This window comes from Hirundo rustica, chromosome 6 (assembly GCF_015227805.2).
Source record: "Hirundo rustica isolate bHirRus1 chromosome 6, bHirRus1.pri.v3, whole genome shotgun sequence".
Lineage (NCBI taxonomy): Eukaryota > Metazoa > Chordata > Aves > Passeriformes > Hirundinidae > Hirundo > Hirundo rustica.
The window spans coordinates 53,056,461-53,076,647 of NC_053455.1; the positions used below are offsets into that span (position 1 = coordinate 53,056,461).

Genomic DNA, 20,187 nt, shown 5'->3' on the forward strand with positions numbered 1-20,187 from the left:
AGCACAATGTGGGCTGATCTAAATAACATCCTTGCTTTTAAGGTCTTTTTCATGCCATTCGATCTTCCATGTTTCTTCAGAGTGGTTTACTGATTTTAACGTAGCTGCTCTCCACAGCTTATCCACTCAGCTCAAACAAGAGCAAACATATATCTGACTGAGAATTAACATGCAGCTCATGGCTTGATGCTGGCAATATTCTCCAGATTCCTAGGATGTTCAGGTGAGGGAAGTTTTTATATCGTTTCCAGAGGAGCTGAAGCATTCATGTTTTTATAAGTTAGAGTCCAATTCTAGCATTAGCTTAAAGAAAACTAGGTAGATGGCATACAGTCAAAGTAGAATAAAGGAATGTGGCAGCTCATATTAATGATCTAAAGCCTAATGTTAATTAATGAATGCCTAGGTATCTTGCAAATGCTTTTTTCCACACTAAGTTGAGCTAACATCAAATTATAATGCTTTGCAGATAAATTTAAATCTCTAGTATTTCTCGTGTTATTGTATACTGTGTAATACTGGAGAAAATGAAAGAAAACTACATAAAATTGGAAAAAACATAACTCTTTGTAACATTGGGGATAATTAATATGTGAATAAAAATATTACTTTAATATTTTAATATATTTTCCTACCTTTTGTTTCAACTGTACTGCATGGTTGTCATCTTTGGCTGTAAGGTAGAGGGAGCGAACTTGATTTTGCACGTTGCTATAGAAGGTTGTTTCCCAAAACTGTTGGTTAGTCCAGACAGGATGATCTTGTACACAGGTGTAAGCAAACTGACTAACCCCAGGTGCTAATTTCTGCAAGCAAAAATGTGCAAGGTTGCCAAATCAGTCCTACTATTCAAGTTCTTTTAAAGGCTATGACTTCAGAACTGACACACACACACACACACACACGTGTGTATATATATATATGATTCGTAGTACAGAGTGAAATATGAAATATATGCCAAGTTTTGTATTGAAATATGGGATAGAAAAATTATCTCCAGTTTTGTGCCATGCAAGAAATTAACACACAGGGAGGTTGTACACAAGTCTAATGCCAGTGCAAGACGTGTTTTTCTTGATTCAGAGTAGAAAAATGAGAATTGAGGTAAGAATTCCGTGATAACACTACAGAACACATATGTAATATAAAACATCTTCCCTGCCAACAAACCACAGTATTTTTAATAACCTAGTCATACAACATAGAAACCAGTATTCAAACACATGAAAATGATTTCCCATTTTATTTAGAACTGCAGAATGAAATTTAAACTAATAGTAAGTGTCAACTGAGTCTTTCCAATAAACTGCATTTGTTGCAACAGCAGAAGATTAGATAAATTGTTATCTTCAGTGTTATTTACTGAACTGTATGACCCAAATCCAATTCCTGAAAGAGTGCTAATTTGGGTATGTTCTTTGAAGTCACAAGTGTTTGGATCACTGTAAAGTCTCAAACAAACCCAGAATTGTTACAGCATTAATCATTATGAATAAAGCATTTTTTCAAGCACATCTATTTATTTAGGTTGCACTAATCTCCCAGTTGTTTAATACTCTTGATAACCACATAAAAAGAAAGGAAAACTATTTCAATGACCCAGATCATGAAGACTGAAATCCTTTATCATATGTTCTTACTTTTCGAAAAAATAAGGCCACAAAACAATGTGTTGTTTACTGCATGGAGCAAAGCAGCAGGTCATCTAAATTTGGGCCTGTGATTATTTCTGCAGCAGAACTGAAGAAAAAAAGTACATTACTGGGTGCCTCATTTAATGGTTATCACTCACAATACTACCCACACCTGAAACATACCCTATATCTAGAACTTAGATTTTACTTTAGTGATTATGTTCTGAACCACTTTCCTGGAGAGCATGAATACTACTCCATTTAATATTTGTAATTGTAGAATTGTACAGAACAGCTAGTACTTGTATTTCCCTAGCTGGCACTCAGGCATTCAAATGGGAGGATAGAAAATTACTATCATTACCATTCGGGACGGCTCAAATAATGATACGTAGAACTCCGGTTTGTTCAGAGGGCATTATAGCAAAGGTTTATTGAAAGACAAGGTCTTTCATACAGTATTTCAGTACAATGAATATTATTGGTTGTTTCAGACTAATGCCCCTCAATAAACATCTTTGCCAGTAAACAACTTGGAAAAACACCAGGTGTCAGGAAGAAGATACCTGCAGAGATTGGGTTCCTCATGATTTCCCAGGCCCAAGTGAGAGAGTTACGTACTTGGCTTTTCCCGCAGGCTTCAAGCTACTGCGTGGAGCCTAAAATCCAATTTTCTGACCACTGTCAGTTCCCACAAATTACAACCAAAAATTTTGCAGTCTGGTTTACAGATTTCCAGTTCTGCAATTCTTCAGAGTGTTTTCCTCACGATTCTCTTCCAAGTACAGCACGAACTGAAAGTCCTGATCATGAGCCATGTACTTATTCCCTATCAAAGGTTCTTGAAAATTCTCTGTCTGAGGAAATGCTATGTGACATGCTAATAAAATTTACCCAATTGAAGTGCTTAGCCATCTAAAAGTGAGCAGTATCATTTAGATTTGATCATGCAGAATTTCATCAAAGTTTCTTGGTAACCTGTTAAGAAATCTACATCTATTCAAATAATGTTAAATGTGACTTTGTTTATTGAGTACAGACTGAGAGAGCAGAGAGCTGGTTTGTTTAACAGATGCCCAAGTTTAGTTTGTGGTGCAGTTTATGGCAGATCACAGGAAATGATAACTGATCTTCCACTCCTGATCCAGCTGCTAAATCACAGAACAGATCAGCACAAACACCATCCTACTGATCTTTGTAGGGATTGCTGGACATTCCCTTGAAAAAACCTAATCACACAAAAGACATACCACGGGGCCCACAGATTGATCTGGCCTAATCACTGATCTGCCTCAAAATCCAGATGCACAAAAACTGTGTTACAGAGGAATAGGGATGATTGGTAAATCATGGAATAAAAATATGGATAACATAGCCTGAAAGCAAAGATTAGTGATAAAGCTACGTCATGACTTTTACTTTGATTTATTATTTGTTTTTTTCACTGGGACTGAATTCCCAGTCACAACGGATCTGCCAAAAGGGAGTATGAACGTCAAGAAGAGGGGGAAGGACAAAGGGGAAAGGAAAGAAAAAGGGAAAGGAAAATCAAAAGGAGAAAGGAAAAATAAAGTCTGTTCAAGCCTAGCTGGTAGGTAGGGTTAAGTCACATCAATCTGCGCAGTAAATGCACACACAAGAGTGAATTGACTATCAATTTCTTCAGGTGCCTTTGATACCTTAACTCAAATCAGGTAATTGTGTAAACAGTAGAAAATGGGTAATCTTTGACACAAACTCAAAAAGAAGTTTAAGCTCTTAACCCAGGGTCTAAAGAAATAAAAATGAGATAAATGATTTTAGCATGGGACAAACATGACAGGAAAGCTGAGGGGCTTTTAGATGCTCTTCCTGTGCTCATAATTTAAAACCATGAAGAGCCATGTACAAAGCATAATTTTTAAATAATGGAGATTTATGTTCAAATATAATGACATAAATCAACACTGACAATAACTCCTAGACCAAATAAAAAAAATCTGTTTACAAAAGCATGAAAGAAAACACATGAAACAAGCTCAGCGATCGTAAATATTATCCTTCTCATCACCTGCATGTGTTGAAACAAATGGCAAAACCTGATAGTGGCCAGAACACAGAAGCAAAATCAGGACTTGCAGTTCCTGGCTCTGCCAGTTATTTTGGACAACATCACTTTGGATTCTCTGCTTGTTTGGGTTAGTCTGTTTGTAAAAGAAGCAGTAAGAATACCAGCCTCAAGAAGTACACTTGTTCCTCAGCAGCCTAAATCCATAAACTAAAAATACTCTTGGTACAAATATAAGCATTCCATGAAGTTTGCAGTCTCTGTATTCTCTATGCAGAGAGTGCTTAGTCAGGCCCATTTCCTTACACTGGAAACTCTTCTAACACATCAAAAAGGCCCCAGTGTTTACTGCTGCATTCAAAAGAATTTGCTCAGAATTTCTCCAGCTTAAGCAGAGCAGCACTCTGGTGTTTCCCATCAAGAAATACTACATATAAAAAACATAGCTTCACTTAGGTCTCCACGGGGCAGCGAAACTACACTGATATTTGTGCTCTTTCTCTCTGTCCCAATAACTCACTCCTGCCAGACAGAATGAATGCAGGAGGCAGCAAAAGAATTTCCTACTTATAAGGGAGGATTTAGGGACTGACAACTTAAGAGACCCCACAAGAAAATAATAAAAGTAGTTCTGAATTTACTGAAGCCCTTATTCTAAAGCTATCAATATGACAGAAAGAGTATTGAGGTGTAAATTGTAACAACCAACAGAAGATCAGTTAACTTCTGCAAAGGACATTAAGTCCTTTAATTAGATTAATGAAACTTAAAAACCCCTGAACACTCCCTTCCCAAATTCCGTATGAAACGGACCTTATCCCTATCAAAATGATTACATACTACAGTTTGTGAAAACACAAGGTAGGTTTGGGACTTGCTACATATGATTATACAGGCAATTTCCTGAATTCAGGAATTATCTTTCCATTATTTCCTTTTTACTGAGAGGTACTGGATAACACCTGCCTAGAATTTTTCCCCTGTTCCCCAACACTGGATACTTCTGATGGTGAAAATGATATTTGCAGCTCAGTAAGAAATATGCACCATTTCCAAGACTCCCAAACTTCCTGTGGGGTCCAGGCCCTCAAAGAATGCCCCTGTAACATTAAATTATCTAGATTGCTTGTTTCTAATAAAGAAAAGCATGTTTTGTGCTGGTCACTCAGCAATTACTACCCTTTACACCACAAAAGCTCAAAGAAGGAAGTTCATTAGAGCAAAGCAGAGGATCTAGCTATTGACTGTGAAGTTGAAACATTATTTTTCAAACCAAAAAGAATAAAAACCAAAGCATGAATATACCTAACCACTCTTTTCTCACAGGATTTTGCTGCATGTCTACCAGTTATGAAAATGAAGGGGCAAACACAACAATGCACTATTTTTTAGAGAAGTCCAGTTTACTTCAGAAATGAAGTGTATTTCTGTCTCAAACTGATAGCCTGGGTTACTGGTTTGGATACATTTGCTAAGAGAATGAAGCAGAAGTGAGAAGGAGGGTGCTGCCGAATGCAAAGAGCAGCTTCCTCCTCAACTCCTCGAGGAATCACTGGCTGTGGGTTATCCATCCACCTCTGTGAGGAAGCTACTGCAGCACCTTTGCATGTCAAAGCTCTTCCTCTCCTCTCCTGGTCACAGTTATCCCAGGAATCTGCAAGTGCAGGCTTAGAGATCATCAGGACACTGATGACACAATGAGCAGTGGCACTGCTAACTTAAAAGAGCTGCTCCCTGTCTCTGAGCTGCTTAGATAAACATCCAGTCAGTCAGCACCTATTGCACATCATGAGTTGGTCCCAGTTACTGGAGGCCACAGCTGCCCCTGCCCAAGTGATGCAAACTAAATTCTGCACGTAAACATGTACTATGAGCCAGTCCTGCAGTCACATCTATGCTGTGCCCACACTCATCCTGGTAAACCCAAAAAGACTTCGAAGTTGTACCCCAGGATCAACCTTCACTCACTGACCAGCAGGACTGACTCTTATCTACATCCTACTTGGAGATAACACTACATCACAGTGTGTGCATGTATCACAGAATGGCCTGGCTTGGGAGGCACCTAAAAGATCATCCAGCTCCAACACCCCCACCACAGGCAGGGACACCTCCACTAGACCAGGTTGTTCAGAGCCCCATCCAGCCTGGCCTTCAACACTTCCAGGGATGGGGCATCCACTTCTCTGGGCAACCTTCCCTCACATCTCATCACCCTTGCAATAAACGATTCCTTCGTACTATCTATTCTAAATCTACCCTCTTTCACTTTACAGCCAGTACACACACTTACTCCACCAAGTATAATTGTATATGAATATGTTTTCAAGTTTGACTGTGTTCAGCATGGATAACATCAGTCAAAAAATTCAATTCAATGAATGGCTTTCCTATTTGGTCTAAAGTATAAAATGATACCCACACGTATTGCGCATACAAATGTGGGGAAATGTCATAAAAACATGAAGGAAGACCTGCAAAGCTTCCGTTAATTTCTACTTTACTCCTTTAGAAAAAAAAAGTGAAAATACTAAATTGAGCTTTGTCTCCAACCTGAAAATTCTGGCAACAAAAAAAGAAAACCATTTGCCCCCTCTCCCGCCTTCAGAAAGCCACCAAACCAGACTCGAGATTGGCTTCTATTTTAAATAAAATGAGTAGTAATGTGGTCCATTACACTGTTTGTCTACTATTATTTCACCATCAAAAATAAAAGGAAGGACAATTCACTTATAATTCAGTGCTACCAAATCACAGCCAGGTACACTAACCAGCAGAGGGCAATAGAATTCTAGAATTTTGCAAAAATGGGATGTAATTCTGGATGGAACTTTATTTACTGTATACATTTTCTGGCAAAAGTCACTTAAACATCTAATTACTCATGGTCTCTAACCCTAGATTCCTGAAGGTCATATGTAATTTACTAGACATTACTTAAAGCCACACAGAATACCTCAGATTTCTAAACAGATTTATCAAGATAGATACAAAGTTCCCTGAAACATTAAATGATACACATAATAACACACTTCTTTCTCCAAAGAGATAAAAAGAGATTTAAATAGTTCTGTTATACAAAGAAAGAAAGGAAACTGAAATCGTCTAAAATGACGTATGTTCAGATCCCACAAAAGACATAAGACATGTTCATAGCAGAACTTCACAGTTCTAAATAAGGTTAAACTCCATTAAGTGGATGAGAAATAGTTTGATTTTTCTTCCTCTATACAGCACAATAAAGTTTTAGTGGGTTAAATCCATTAGTTAAGATACAGACTTCAAAAATTCTCAGTTGAAGTGTTGAATCCATCTGAAGAGTTTTTCAAAACTTGACACAGTTATTTTGAAAATCTCCTAAAAAAAAAATAACCAAATCCCTTTGGATCCAGTGGTTCAGCAGTAAGTGTGCACCTGTGAGTGCATTGGAATGGTGGCCTTGGCTCTACCCACAGAAATAACCCAAAGCAACCAAGTTGTTATCCAGGTCTGTGCTCAGAAATAAATAAACCCTGTAAATCTCACAAGTTTATCTATATTCAAACAGTGGTTCTTAGAATTATTGATGACCTGTATGTAACTTAAAGCCCAGCTAAATAGAGCATCTAAGTAATACCCCAAGGAGGTAGTAAAGTAACTACTTTAAGTTCTTCTGTCACTTCATCCTAGTAGTTCTTTAATGACTATTTCCTTCTTTCTATGGCAGCATTCTCTGCCTTCACTAGCTAAATTATTTCTGAATCTCTCTCAAGATGCAGCATTTCCTTATCTGAAGAAACTATAAATAATAGTCCTCAAGTAGCCCTCAAGAAGAGGATGAGCAAATTTGAAAGATATAAGGGTATAATACAGAATATAAATTGCAAATTCATAGACTTTTAACAGTAATAGATCTCACCTTGGCAATACTAATTATATATACTATATGGTTCAGGTGAAATAAAGAAGGACAAAATCAGGAACCACAATATTATGCAGAATTCTCAAAGTATGGACAAGAAAATGGAATTTGCATTCTGAGCTAAGCCATTTGAGAGATTAAACAAAATCCAGTTTGACCAACAGACAAAGAAAAGTTATTGTGGAAGTGCTAAATGGAAGTGCCTTACAGAGCAGGATGTTGTCAGGAACAGTTCTGCCAAATGGTAAGATGCAGTTTTGGCATGTGGAGTGCATGAGGAAGAGGAGAGCCACACACCTGCCCTATGAATTCTTACTGGCAGTGTTAGAAACTCATGACAACGAGCTGATACGGGATTCACAAATTCAGAGAGCTGTGATGAATCAGAGGAAGCCAAGAAGAGCATCCTACCAAGAATTCTAACTGCAGGTACTGTCATGAAGGGTACAGAAACAGCAAACGGAAAAAAAAATGCAGGGATATGGATGTAAACAACAGTAGGAGATACAAACTCCAGTTATGGGCTTAAATCACTTGGATGTGTAAGCAAGAAAAGCAGTTTTGACACCTCAATTCTTTGGTCACAGTTTAAATTGTTCATGAGCTACCCAGGATAGCAACCGAGACATTCACACAGAGGCAGGCAATACACACAAATACATCAACTATTTCTTTCCCTTACCATCTGTAAGCATTTGCTCTCTCATGAAAACATAAAATAATGCTGCTCAAATCATGACAGATAATAATGCTACAATGAAACAGAACTCAATGAAGGAAATTGTGTTTTCATGCAGAAAGTTCCATTCTATTGGGATAAGGGCATAGCAATGAGGAGGCAAAGCTGAACTTACACATGGAAAACCCATGGGGGACTCGGTTTCTTCATTTACATTCCTTCACTTTAAGGTCAGAAGATTTACTAGCTTTTAATTAAGCCACCAGAAATTCTTTCATGGTGAAAATTCCAAGTGAATCAGAATTTCTGTAACACTGTAATCCCCCTAGAAGTAACAACATAAAGAGATGGGCTACAACTAATTAAAATTGTTAAACTGGCGTTACATGTAATTTCTAGAAAACAAGCTCAAGTGAAATCAGTTACAAATGATGTGATCCAATATAGTGGAAATGCAACAGAAAGCTTTCTCCTTATTCTAGTGGGTCAGTTCCTCAGTAACAGAAATTTACTACAAAATTTATCATTATATCTTATTTTAATTGGAGACAATTTCCTTTTTTTTTTTTCTTCCTAACCAAATAACTTCCTCTCACAAACCACTAGGGAAAGAAACTACAGATAGCTAAGGTATGTTATCCATGATGCTATCATTCTGGGAAAATCAGCTTCTTCAACAGAGCAAAGTTACCACAGTAATTAATTTCTTAGATTTCTTGTAAAGACACATGTTAAAGTCATTCTCTAGTTAGTCTCTCCTATTAATATGCTAACCTAATATATGTTGTATTATATTTTCCTGTTTAATTTCTTTTTCCTCCACCTGAAAATAGTTTTGGAAGTGAGATATTCTCTACTGCAAAGGCATAAAACGTATTCTTCTGGCATGCATAATGTATCCATCCAGAAGCAAAGTGCACAAGTTAAAATCTTAAGGATCAGAGATGACATTTAGGCGCCTGTGTTTGCAAGGCATACTGCAAAACTACTCGATCATAACTAACAAGAACCCTCAGATTCCTGTTTTAACTTGAAAAGTATTTTTGCTTTTACAAAAATAATTTACTGAAATACAACATTTATATTAAAATAACTATTAATGGATGTAATAAAAGCTTTTGACTGAAGAAGTGTTTGGAAATAATGAGAGAACTTTGACCATTGCCTTAAAAATGCTCTTCCATGACCCCACTCATATTCATAAGCACATTATCCACTCTCAAAAGTCAATAAAATCCTGCTTTTAGGTTGCATCTATAAAAACTTCAGCCCTAATTAACCTACTGGTGCACAGAATCACTAACAGGAATGATGACTATTATGAATAATGATGACTGTCATGAATCATGAACAATAATGGTGACTCCACAGCTTCCTTCCAATGCTTCAAACTGCCTGGCTTCAAGTATTACTACTTATTTCAAATATATATTGTAAGCTCTTGATGGTAGGTATCTTCATTTTTCCGTTCTCTGTACAAAAGCAACACCAGCCACAATTAAGGCTCCTGGATCTTCCAGGAATATAAATAATGCTCATATACACCGCTTGATAATGCTGTAAATATTCTTCTGTGGTTCAGCTTCTTCACTGTTATCCATTACATAATACAGCTATGTTCTTTTTAGGCAGGCAACTTAATGTATTTCTATATTAAAGGAATTAGCATTGTGAGAATGGATAAATAAAATAATTTTAGTACTAAAAATAATGTTACTTAATACTATTTCAGTCACAAAAACATTTCCATAGACTAAGATTGTATCAGAACTGGCAGGATAGAGATACAAAAAGAAAATTAATGGAAGCAGACAGAACTCCTTGCCAAGACAATAAAGGAAGTCTTTCATGATGGGAGTTTCCTAAATTAAAGTCAGCAATTCAAGAGTGAAGAATTTTAAAGCAGAAGTGATTTTTAATCCAAGCACACCAGAGTAGGACAGAAAGTTTTAGAAGGCAGTATAATAACTGGGTGCAAGAATGAAAACATTTGAGTCTAGAAAATGTCTTGCTTTCAAAGACAGTTGTCTGCTAGGGAAAGCTAGAGCTTCCCTTGGAATGGAGAATGGAAACCCCCTTCCCTCCAAATTATTATAATTCAGCAATTAGGGGCTTTCAGGCAAAGATATGGGAATAGGAGTAACAGTTCATTACTAGGAATATTTTAAAAAAAGGAAAATACAAATGTAGTAGTACAAAAAAACAAGGAAGGAAGCAAACAAAAATCCTGGAAAAAACCCTGACAGAGTCAGGGATATGATCTGGCACCCTGTTGGGCCAGGGTGCTGGAAGCAGTCCAAATAAATCCTTCTGGAGTAACAGATGTGGTTCTGTGGAGTAGAGGTGGTCCTGTAGGAAGTCTAGTGGTGACAAGATGGGTCTGGTCTTCCTCCAAGAATCCAGTGGAAAACCAGGATACCTTATGTTCTTCAGTCCCAGTTTTTATCTAGCTAGGAACAGTTGGCTCCTCCCCCACTGTGTGGAGCATCTCCCAATGGGATGATGGAATGTGTCATGTCATTGGTGGGCCCTAATGGCCCATTATCAGAAGACGTCCCCTGGAGGATGGAGGGGTGGTGAAAGAGATAAGAAACACTGCTCCATCTGGTTTGAATGGCTGGGCCATTATCAGAAGGCATCCGTCTCCCTCCCCCCTGGAGTAAGAAGGATAAAACATCTCCCAAAAAACAGCTTTCAACAGATGAAACAGAAAACATATTTTTAGGTTACATAATCCAAGACAAGAAAGCTAACATATTACAGAAAGTCCTCCTACCTTTCCAGGAGGCTGAAAGCATGCTGATGATTATAGAACTACTTGTGACAACCACAGTTCTGCAGAAATTCAAGTTCAAAATCAAAACTCATGTTAAACGCAAAAAAACCCACTAATTTTTCTAAATTATCTGTATCATCCAATAGCTTTATGCAATTCCCTGGTATTCACACAAATTCTAAAAAAGACCATTAACATAATATTGTTATAAAGTAACAGAGATAATGTTAGTACCAAATTATTCCACTGTTTTCCACAGTACAGGTGGACCAATATTCCACTGATTCCAGCTGACACTAAATGTAAAATAATTGACAGAGACATAAAAATGCAATCAACTCTTCACCCCATCATCATGGATTTTCCACATCAGCCTTTCATGGGGTATCTTCCTTGTGACTTGTAGCTGCTGCTACACAACAAAGAGCACGTTTCAAATTATGAAGTTTCTGTTACATAACTAACCTTGAATTGGGTCTGTCTGGGAAGGGGGGGTCATGATAATGATTAAAATATTATAAACAATTCTGAATCTCACTAGTACTGCCTCCAATCTTCAGAGAAAGCCTTCATCTGTGAAACTGGGAACTCCTCCTACACCCAACATGCTCTGGAGTCGAGCAGAGTCATTCATTCAGGCATTTCAAAGAGTAAAGACTTTCTTCCATTGAATATCTACCATAACTGTCACTGAAACTTGCTAATCCATTTCATCTAGGAAAGTACACACTCATGAAATTACTTTGATGTTATTATTGTGCTATGCAAAACAACAAATATATTTCACTATGGAAAACATTCGAATTATTTCTATTAGTGCATTAACATGAAATACTTCCAGTTTCACATTTTTTTATTAATTCAACCTAACTCACAATTTTGTATTCACCTTGAAGATTATAAAAAAAGTCCCTGGACTAGAATCCATTTCCTCACAAAAATACTGCCAGGATAATTCTTATGATGACCTGAATAAATGTTCTGTACTATATTCAGAAGTTTTAAGTTAAATGATTTATATAATTTTTTTCTCTTTTAAAAACTCTAAAAAAAATTCTCCTATTTTATGGAATTCTATTTCATTCTCAACATAGGTACAGGAACATGGAGTACAAATGAAAAATGGGCATCCATGCAGATGAAGATCCCAATGATGCCATATTGTAAGGATTTCAGCCAGCCCGTCTGCAAAGCCTCAGACTCATTTCTCTCCCTCCATTTCAAGCTCTACAAAAAAATTCACATCAGTATCCAACTGAAATTTTATTTGAAATTTTGTGGCTTAGAAGCATCATCATCATCATCATCATCATCATCATCATCATCATCATCATCTTTTCCCTCTCTCTCTCTCTCACAAGAATTACATAATTTAGTCACATAAAAATTAGAAAGCAGTCTCCAGTGCATCTTGCTGAAAGAAAAATGTTAATTTGAATGTAATACATCCAAATTGTGAGACATTTTGTTGCATCTGGGTTATTTTTGCCTAAACTAGATCAGCACTCTCCAAGTATACATCAAACCATTCAAAACAACTGACTCAGAAACTTCAGTACCTGTGATTCTGAAAAATAATACTGCTCTGAATCCTGCAATTTAAAGAAATGCTTGTCTATTAATGTGGAAGCCTATTCATAATATCTACGCAGAGAAAATTTTACTCTCAGAATAGTATATTTTTATTATGTCAAACACCTCTGAATGCCAAACAACAAAAAATTTGCAAGTGTGTTACTGTGGACTATGCAATGTGGTAGAATATACTAGAAAGGTATGGGAGCAGAGATGATCATATATAGTTTAGCCATAATATTTTAATCATATAATTTTGGAAAAGATCCCTGAGGGGTAGAAAATTTTACTATAACCTGCACCATCAGGTCCAGAGGGGAACACAACTGTGTCTATCATTCAGTGGTTGAAGGATGGAAGAAAGAGTGATCAGAGGGTCGAACATTAGCTTAGCTGCACAGGGAGGGCAGATGGACAGGCGGCCTCTGCCTGAGCTAGCAGTGGGGACCAGCTTTTGCTCCCTGTGGTGTTGTCCAGGACAGGCTGGAACTGGCGCCTGATGCTTTAAGTTTTAGCTTTCATGTTTTTCAGATTCTGTGTTGCCTAGGGGTGTAGTTCTGAGCCTCATTAAGTGCTAGAAAGCTCTCTTCACAGAGTAGGCAGACAAAACAAATCCTTTACCTGCTGAAGACCAAGGACAATGAGTACAACTTTCAGGCCCAAAAGAATAAATGACGGTGGGCTGAAGAAATGAAACAAGAAGGATGAGACCTCACAACCTGAAGACGTTTTTGGACAATTAAACCCCGATATGCACATGGACCAAAACTTATAAAAGTGTAAGACCTTGTGACTGGTGGCCCATTTTGTGACCATTCTAAGTCCACCTTGGGTGCAGCCCTGGCCAGACTCCTATACTGCTTAAGGTGTACCCTCAGAAGGTCTTTCAATAAATATCTACTTTATTTTGTTAGCTCTGTCCAGTCTCTTTTTCAGCTCAGCATTCCCAAGGCCTCATGCCTGCCACTGATCCTTTCTGGCTGCACTCTGAGCCTCCCAGCAATGCAGCATGGGACTCACCACATCCTGCCACCTTGGCAGGGATCCAGAATGAAACAGGGAATCCAAACCCCGTGGATCCGACAATGCCACTTGCGCAACCATCAAATTATCTTCCTCGATGAGTTAAAAGGAAAACATGATTAAAACATGTCCCTTTCCTCTTGTCCTTTCTTCCCACACGTAAAACAAGACCTCTTTTCCGCAGCATCAAGGAATACTACATTTCCACTTTATTCACAGAAGTGACCACATACCAAGGAACCATGGGTCATTCGTACCATGAAAACATGGAAACATTCTTTTATCTTCATGTATAAATACATTTTATTTATATTGTTTCAATTTTAAACAGAATGCCGACGGTATTACTAATGGTAAACTAAAACCTTTTTCTAACCCAGAAGCAAAAATTTATTTGTTTTTGTGACATTAACAGTACACACCAAAGTCCACTGTCACTGATGAGTCACACTTTGCTAACAGCTTGTGTCCAATACTTAAAATTTTTAAAAAGCATTGGGACTATTTTTTCTAGAAAAAATTCAATTATTACTCCAGGCCACAAATATGCAACCAGTGCTGACTTCCTGTCTATGACTTTAATCCCATCAGCTCTGACTTAGAGTGTGATCAAATCCTGCCTGATCAAGTTTCACAATAGATCACTCAGCAGACTTCAGGGAGAATTCTGAAATTTCACCAGACATCCCAAGAGCTCCTAGCATGCTGTACACAGTGTGATGTTTCTTGTAATTTTAATTGAATCTGTGTAGAAATAACCTAACTAGTTTTTAAACAAGCAAAGGGATTAAGACAAGATGGGTTACATCATGCCAGATTGTTCCCTTCTTTAAATTTTCTGCTGTTTTACCAAAAATATTTAAAAATCCCTCAAGGCTAATGCATGACACAACCTTTCCAGAATCTTACCAACATCACCTCCAATTTTAAGTTGTGTTACTGCTCACTTTCTTGGCTTATCTGCCGAACTCAATCAAACCACGTCCTTCTCATTATTTATGCACCTCAAACACTTGGTGACTGCACTGTGTTTAGTAAAACACAGTGAAGTTATTTAGGAAGAACAGGTAATTGTTTCATTTGTGCTCTGCTTTGTCATAGATAAATAAAATGAAACCTAACATTTCACGAACACAAGAGTGCTTCCATAAAGGAACTGTGATGTTGTGTAACTTCTTTTTATTACTTCAGTAGAAGCAACAGAAATTAACAATTAAATGCTGTGACATGAGATCCCATCATAATTTCCCATCAAAATGCTATAGCAAACATAGATGGTAAAATATTAGACTGGACTGAACTCTACATATTCTTAGAACTCTACTGTACTTTTAGATTTACTATGGATTTTGTCACTGATAACTTGATTTGGAGCACTGCCTGTGCAATTACACCAATGTACACACAAATGGAACCCTGTGTCACTGTCAGATACACAATTCCTGTGTCCATTCTCAAAAGGGGTGGGTGAAATGAGATTTAACAGGCTGCTGGCATTAAACATGGTATTCTGAGAACAGAAATATCAATAAAACAAGTGCACTCTACCAAGCACTGCCTCATCCTTGGGAAGCATCAACACAATCAAATGGCAGAGGTAATATAATTCTCCATGTTGAAGCACAGGTTCATGCCAGGTAGAACATATTCACTCTAGTCTATGACACTACTTTGAAAACCTGTAGAGAAGCTGAAAAATCCTCCAAAAAGCATAGGTTTTTTGACTCAAAAAAACCCCCAAAACATCAGTTTACTCAAAAGTGTAAGTTTTACTCAGACCGAGCCTTAAACTGTTAATCTGAATTTTAACTAATCACTGCAAAGTTAGTCTACTAATCTTATGTTCTGAACAGCATGTCAGTTTGTGTTTAGTATGAATAGTTTCATGCCAAAATAAGTACTTTTGCCAAAGAATTGTATCTAATGGGACATACGAAAGGGGACCATCACTGAACCTGAGGATTAGATCTGGGAAAAACAAAATTCTTCTTCTATTATGCATTAACAGCTGGCTTTTGCAAGTTAATAGTCAGGTTATTTAAATTTTTAATTCAGGCCAGGCACATTAAAAAACTTATCATGCTTTTTCCAACCAGGGACTCACAGTTTCCTCAGTGTATTTTTAAAGTTAAATAGTCTAAGCTATCAAAAGAAGCTTTCAGAGAACACGATGTGAGAGAAATTGTGTGAGATATTGGTACCCCTATCAAAAAATACAAGTGTGTAGAAGAAATTAATTAAACATATTTTATATTCAATCCAGATTTTTACTCTGCTTGATGGTGAAATCAAAACTTGTTTAAGCTTACTTCAAAACCCCTGATACTACATTCAGAAGTTTGTTTTTTGTTTGTTTGTTTGGGGTTTTTTTGCCTACTTGATCAAACTTTACTGTGGTAGGAATCTAACCAAACTGCTATAGCACCCCAAAATACTCCCTGTATTACCTCTCAAGGTAAAGGGCTACATGGACTCCCTTGGCTATTTTTATAAGCAAAACTAAAAACTAGAAAATAAAAGAAAGCAGAAGTTTCTTTAAAATGTAGAATTTATGCACTAGTAAGAATAAAAAAGGGAAGAGGGAAGTTTATATATAGCTCATTAGCTCTTCCCTCAAATTAAGTATTTGTGGCAGCAGCAAATGTGAAACAACAATTCTGCTACTGAAGGACTCAAAAAAGAGGGAACAGAGAAAGATAAACTCGGATCTAAAGATGGGAGAAAGTCTATTTGATGGAATCAAAAAATTTAACATCTTACCATGTACCAAACATAAGAGAATGGAAATGCTCTGTATACTTTTCCCTAAAAACAGTTGTGGGGTATTATGTACAGGTATAAACTAAAACACATTTAAATAAAACTTTTTTACAGTTCAAATAATTAGAAGGAAAAAATCTTGCCACTTCATGCTTCATATATGTTTTTAAGTACTAGTTTAAATAAGAAATTTCAAGAAATCTTCTACATATTTAAGTTTGTAAAAATTGGTCTTGCCTTCAACAGACCATTCTGGTTTGTACGATTGGTAGGGTTTGACATTTTTTTATTCTAAAAACAACATGACAGAATCTATTTCTAGTTAAAAAAAAAAAAAATCCAGAAATTGATTAGAATATATAATTTAAACTGAAAATGACTGACTGATTTCTCATCTTTTTTGTTGCAGAAACCTTGGTTTCCATTCAGCTAAAACTGGGAACTTTCTGCATTTTACTTCTGGCTACTTATAAATGCCTCACAGGCCATCTGATGTTGCTGTGTATTATTTGGTTTCATATTGTATTTAATTTTTATATTGGGTTTTATACCCCACCCTGTTCCCCTGGAAAATGTACTATCCCAAAGTTTGTCCCTGCTCTTCCCCCAGCCCATCTCCCACATTGTTCCCCTCCTGGAATGTAATCCAACCCTGTTCCACTCCCACCTTATCCCTGATTGGGCAGTGGCTTGTCACCGCCTTTAGCCCCTTCCCTGGATATAAGCTGAAGGGATACGGGGCCAAGGCCTCTTGGTCAGGGGAGTGGGAAGGGGCTCCTGACCTGGCCTGGGGCAGGACCGCAGAAGACAGACTGAATAAAGCCCTGGTTTCTCCCCAGACCAAGTGCAGACCTTTCTGTGCCATCGAGGGGGACTCGCTCTCTCATGATAAGGGAAAAGATTCCTGGCCACTCCTGGGTTTTGGGACCCTGAGGAAAAAAATCCTTCCAACTGCAGTTTGTCTCTTGAGCTAGCTGGAGCAAAAACGGAGCTGGGACTCTGTGAGGGAGACAAGCCACAATCTGAAAGGTGGAAGGTTGTATTTTTCAATTTCTGTATTACTACAGTGTAGATAAGCTGCCAAAGCAACTACTGTTTTGCAGTATCTCAGGGTACCGATTACCAACGACTAAGCACTTACTTCCCAGTCTGGGTTGTATAACAACATCCACATTAAACAAAGTTATTTAATATTGCAAGCAAGTCCACATTCTGAACTTAACTCCTCAGGCAGGTACATGCTAAAAAGCAGGACTGGAGCTACCCAGAACTGGTGAAAACGCTACTGTATTGGAACATTGAAATAATACAGTCATACTACAAGAGTTCTGCTTCTGAAATAATGACTTATAAAATATGCACTATTTACATTTTTGTTATTTACTATCATATTGAATTTTGCCACTATCAAACTTTATGTACTTTCCCTCCCCAAAAAGAAACCAAAACAAGAAATTGAAAAGAAATATACAGTTAAAACAACCCATTCATAATATCCTCCAAAATTAACAACTACACAGTCTGAAAACTTAAGTTGTACTTTTGGCCAAGTACTTTATTGGCCAACTTCACTACAGTGACCATTATATTATATTGGCCAGTGTATGTTTTACGTGCCAAATTAAACACAGTAGTACAGTAATAGTTTTTACATAGTAACATCAGAAATTATTCTTTTCTGTTGATTTAGTGACTAAATATAATTCAATGATAATTCTCTAACCCATCATACAACCGGCATTTAGATCTGCATGTATGTCCATAATCATAATGACTCAACATCAACAAATGTCCTTCTGGAGTAATGTCCATACCAGTCTATTTGATGAATTCCACTGACATTAAAAAATTTTAGAATCAATCTTCCTAGCCGTCATGTATCTCCTGTCACCCCTTTCTCCATTTTAACAATGTATGTGATGTAAAAAAATACAAAACAGCAGTGGTTTGCAATAGAAACTCACCCTATAGAAGGCAGTTGTCAGGGGTAGCAAAGCTGCAGCAATGCTGTATTCTTCTGAAGATGAACAATCCTGCAAGAAAAAAACAAAGAAGAAAATAAGCAAAATCACTTTTTATGCACTGTAATTTCATTTCTGCATTATAGAATCCCTCTGGCATCCTTCTGACACACAACATAATCTTTAATAATTCAATATCCTGTAAAAATAACACATATTTATGTGTGTGTATCTTTCTATCTATCTATATCTTACGATATCTCCTAGGCAAGTATTGCTGTGATTCTTCCCACTTTAGAAATTTATTAGCCAATTTCTCACTCACACATCGAAAATATAAATTCACTGATGCAGTTTATACATAATAAGGAAAGTTTCCCTCATTTATGAAACAATAAAAAGGTAGCTTGCTTCCATTTGGGTCAAGAGCAAACTTGACTAAAATGGAAGTGATGTGGTGACCAAAGAATGCCCTTTCAAAACGTCTACGTGAAGGATGTGACATTTATGCAATATGAAACAATCACCTCCACGGCCTCTACAAAAGTTTGGCACGAGGTTAACTTTAAAAAAAGATGAAACCCATTCTCTTCAAGTTTCTGAATGCCTCATTCAACAGTCAAGTGTGTCATTCATGTCTCTCTAGGCAGAGAAGGGTATGCCAAAGTAAATCAACTAGCAATTGTGCTGATGAAATCATGATTTTATTACAGTATTTTAAAAGAAAGCAGAATTGGAATGTAACTTAATATTTAAAAAACAAACTACTTGTATTTTTTTTGACCATAAAAAAATTGAACAAAAAATAGCCAAAAAGAGTTAAAAATTATATTTTTTTAAAAAGTGATCAGGTGTTTTTTCAGCAGCTCTTTTTGCCACCACTAAAGAATACAATAACACACATAGTGAGACAAATGTATCACTATTGTGCCCCTGGATGATCAATGGACAACCAACATTTCTAGTAGAACAATTCCTTTTAACATCTTTAACAGTCTTGTTAAATGGCACTCTGCAACTCAAACCACTCTATTAACTCTAACAACTCACCTAATATCAAAACTGGAGTATCTCAAGTGTTCCTCTGCCAGACTTACATTTATGCCTTCATCTCATATCAGAGTTATCTAAAACAGAGCAACTAGCAAAAACCTGGCACCAGCCAATTGTGATAGCAGACATATGAAATCTACATTACAAAACCAATAATGTTAAGGATCATTAGGATGTTATTTGTATCCATCTCATTATTTGTTTTTAAATGGCTGCAGAGTGGCTGTGGATTGCAGGTTTAAAACAATAGACCAAAAAAACTCATCACAAGACTATTTTGCTTCTCATAATTCCAAAGTCTATTTCAACCTTTGTGATTTTTCAGTAACAAATCCTTCATCTTCTATTACTTTAATCAAGCTCACCTAAACGGAATACCAATGTCCATTATAGTTAAATACAGCAGAATTTAGAAAACTGCTTGCACTTATATTCTGAAAAGGGAAACAACAAGCTCACAATGGTGAAGGTTTATTTCTGCACAGAGTTACTGAGGGTTTCAATGTGTCTAACTCTGCACAAATGCATGAATGCTAACTGTGCATGGACAATACAAGTTTGGCAAGTGCTCACGCTTCATAACATGCTTCCAATCTGGTAGAGGAAAACTAACAAAAATGGACACTGAGAAACTCAGTAAATGTTTCAATGATGCCTCTTAGTATTGCAACATGTGTACAGTAAACCCAAATTAGTTTGTAAGATCTCAGAGCATAAGGCTAAAGGACACAGCCTCAGCTGCTTTCAATTTTCCATTTCTACATTATTTCCTATTGTT

At 36.9% G+C, this 20,187-nt stretch overlaps 1 protein-coding gene across 1 annotated transcript in view; it reads right to left on the minus strand.

Moving 5' to 3' along the window:
• The window catches only part of SBF2 (SET binding factor 2), a 215,968-nt gene that overhangs the window by 50,790 nt on the left and 144,991 nt on the right, over positions 1-20,187 (minus strand). Inside the window, 2 exon segments of the mRNA XM_040066769.1 lie at positions 636-806; positions 18,360-18,428. Of these exon segments, the coding sequence (XP_039922703.1) occupies positions 636-806; positions 18,360-18,428 (240 nt within the window).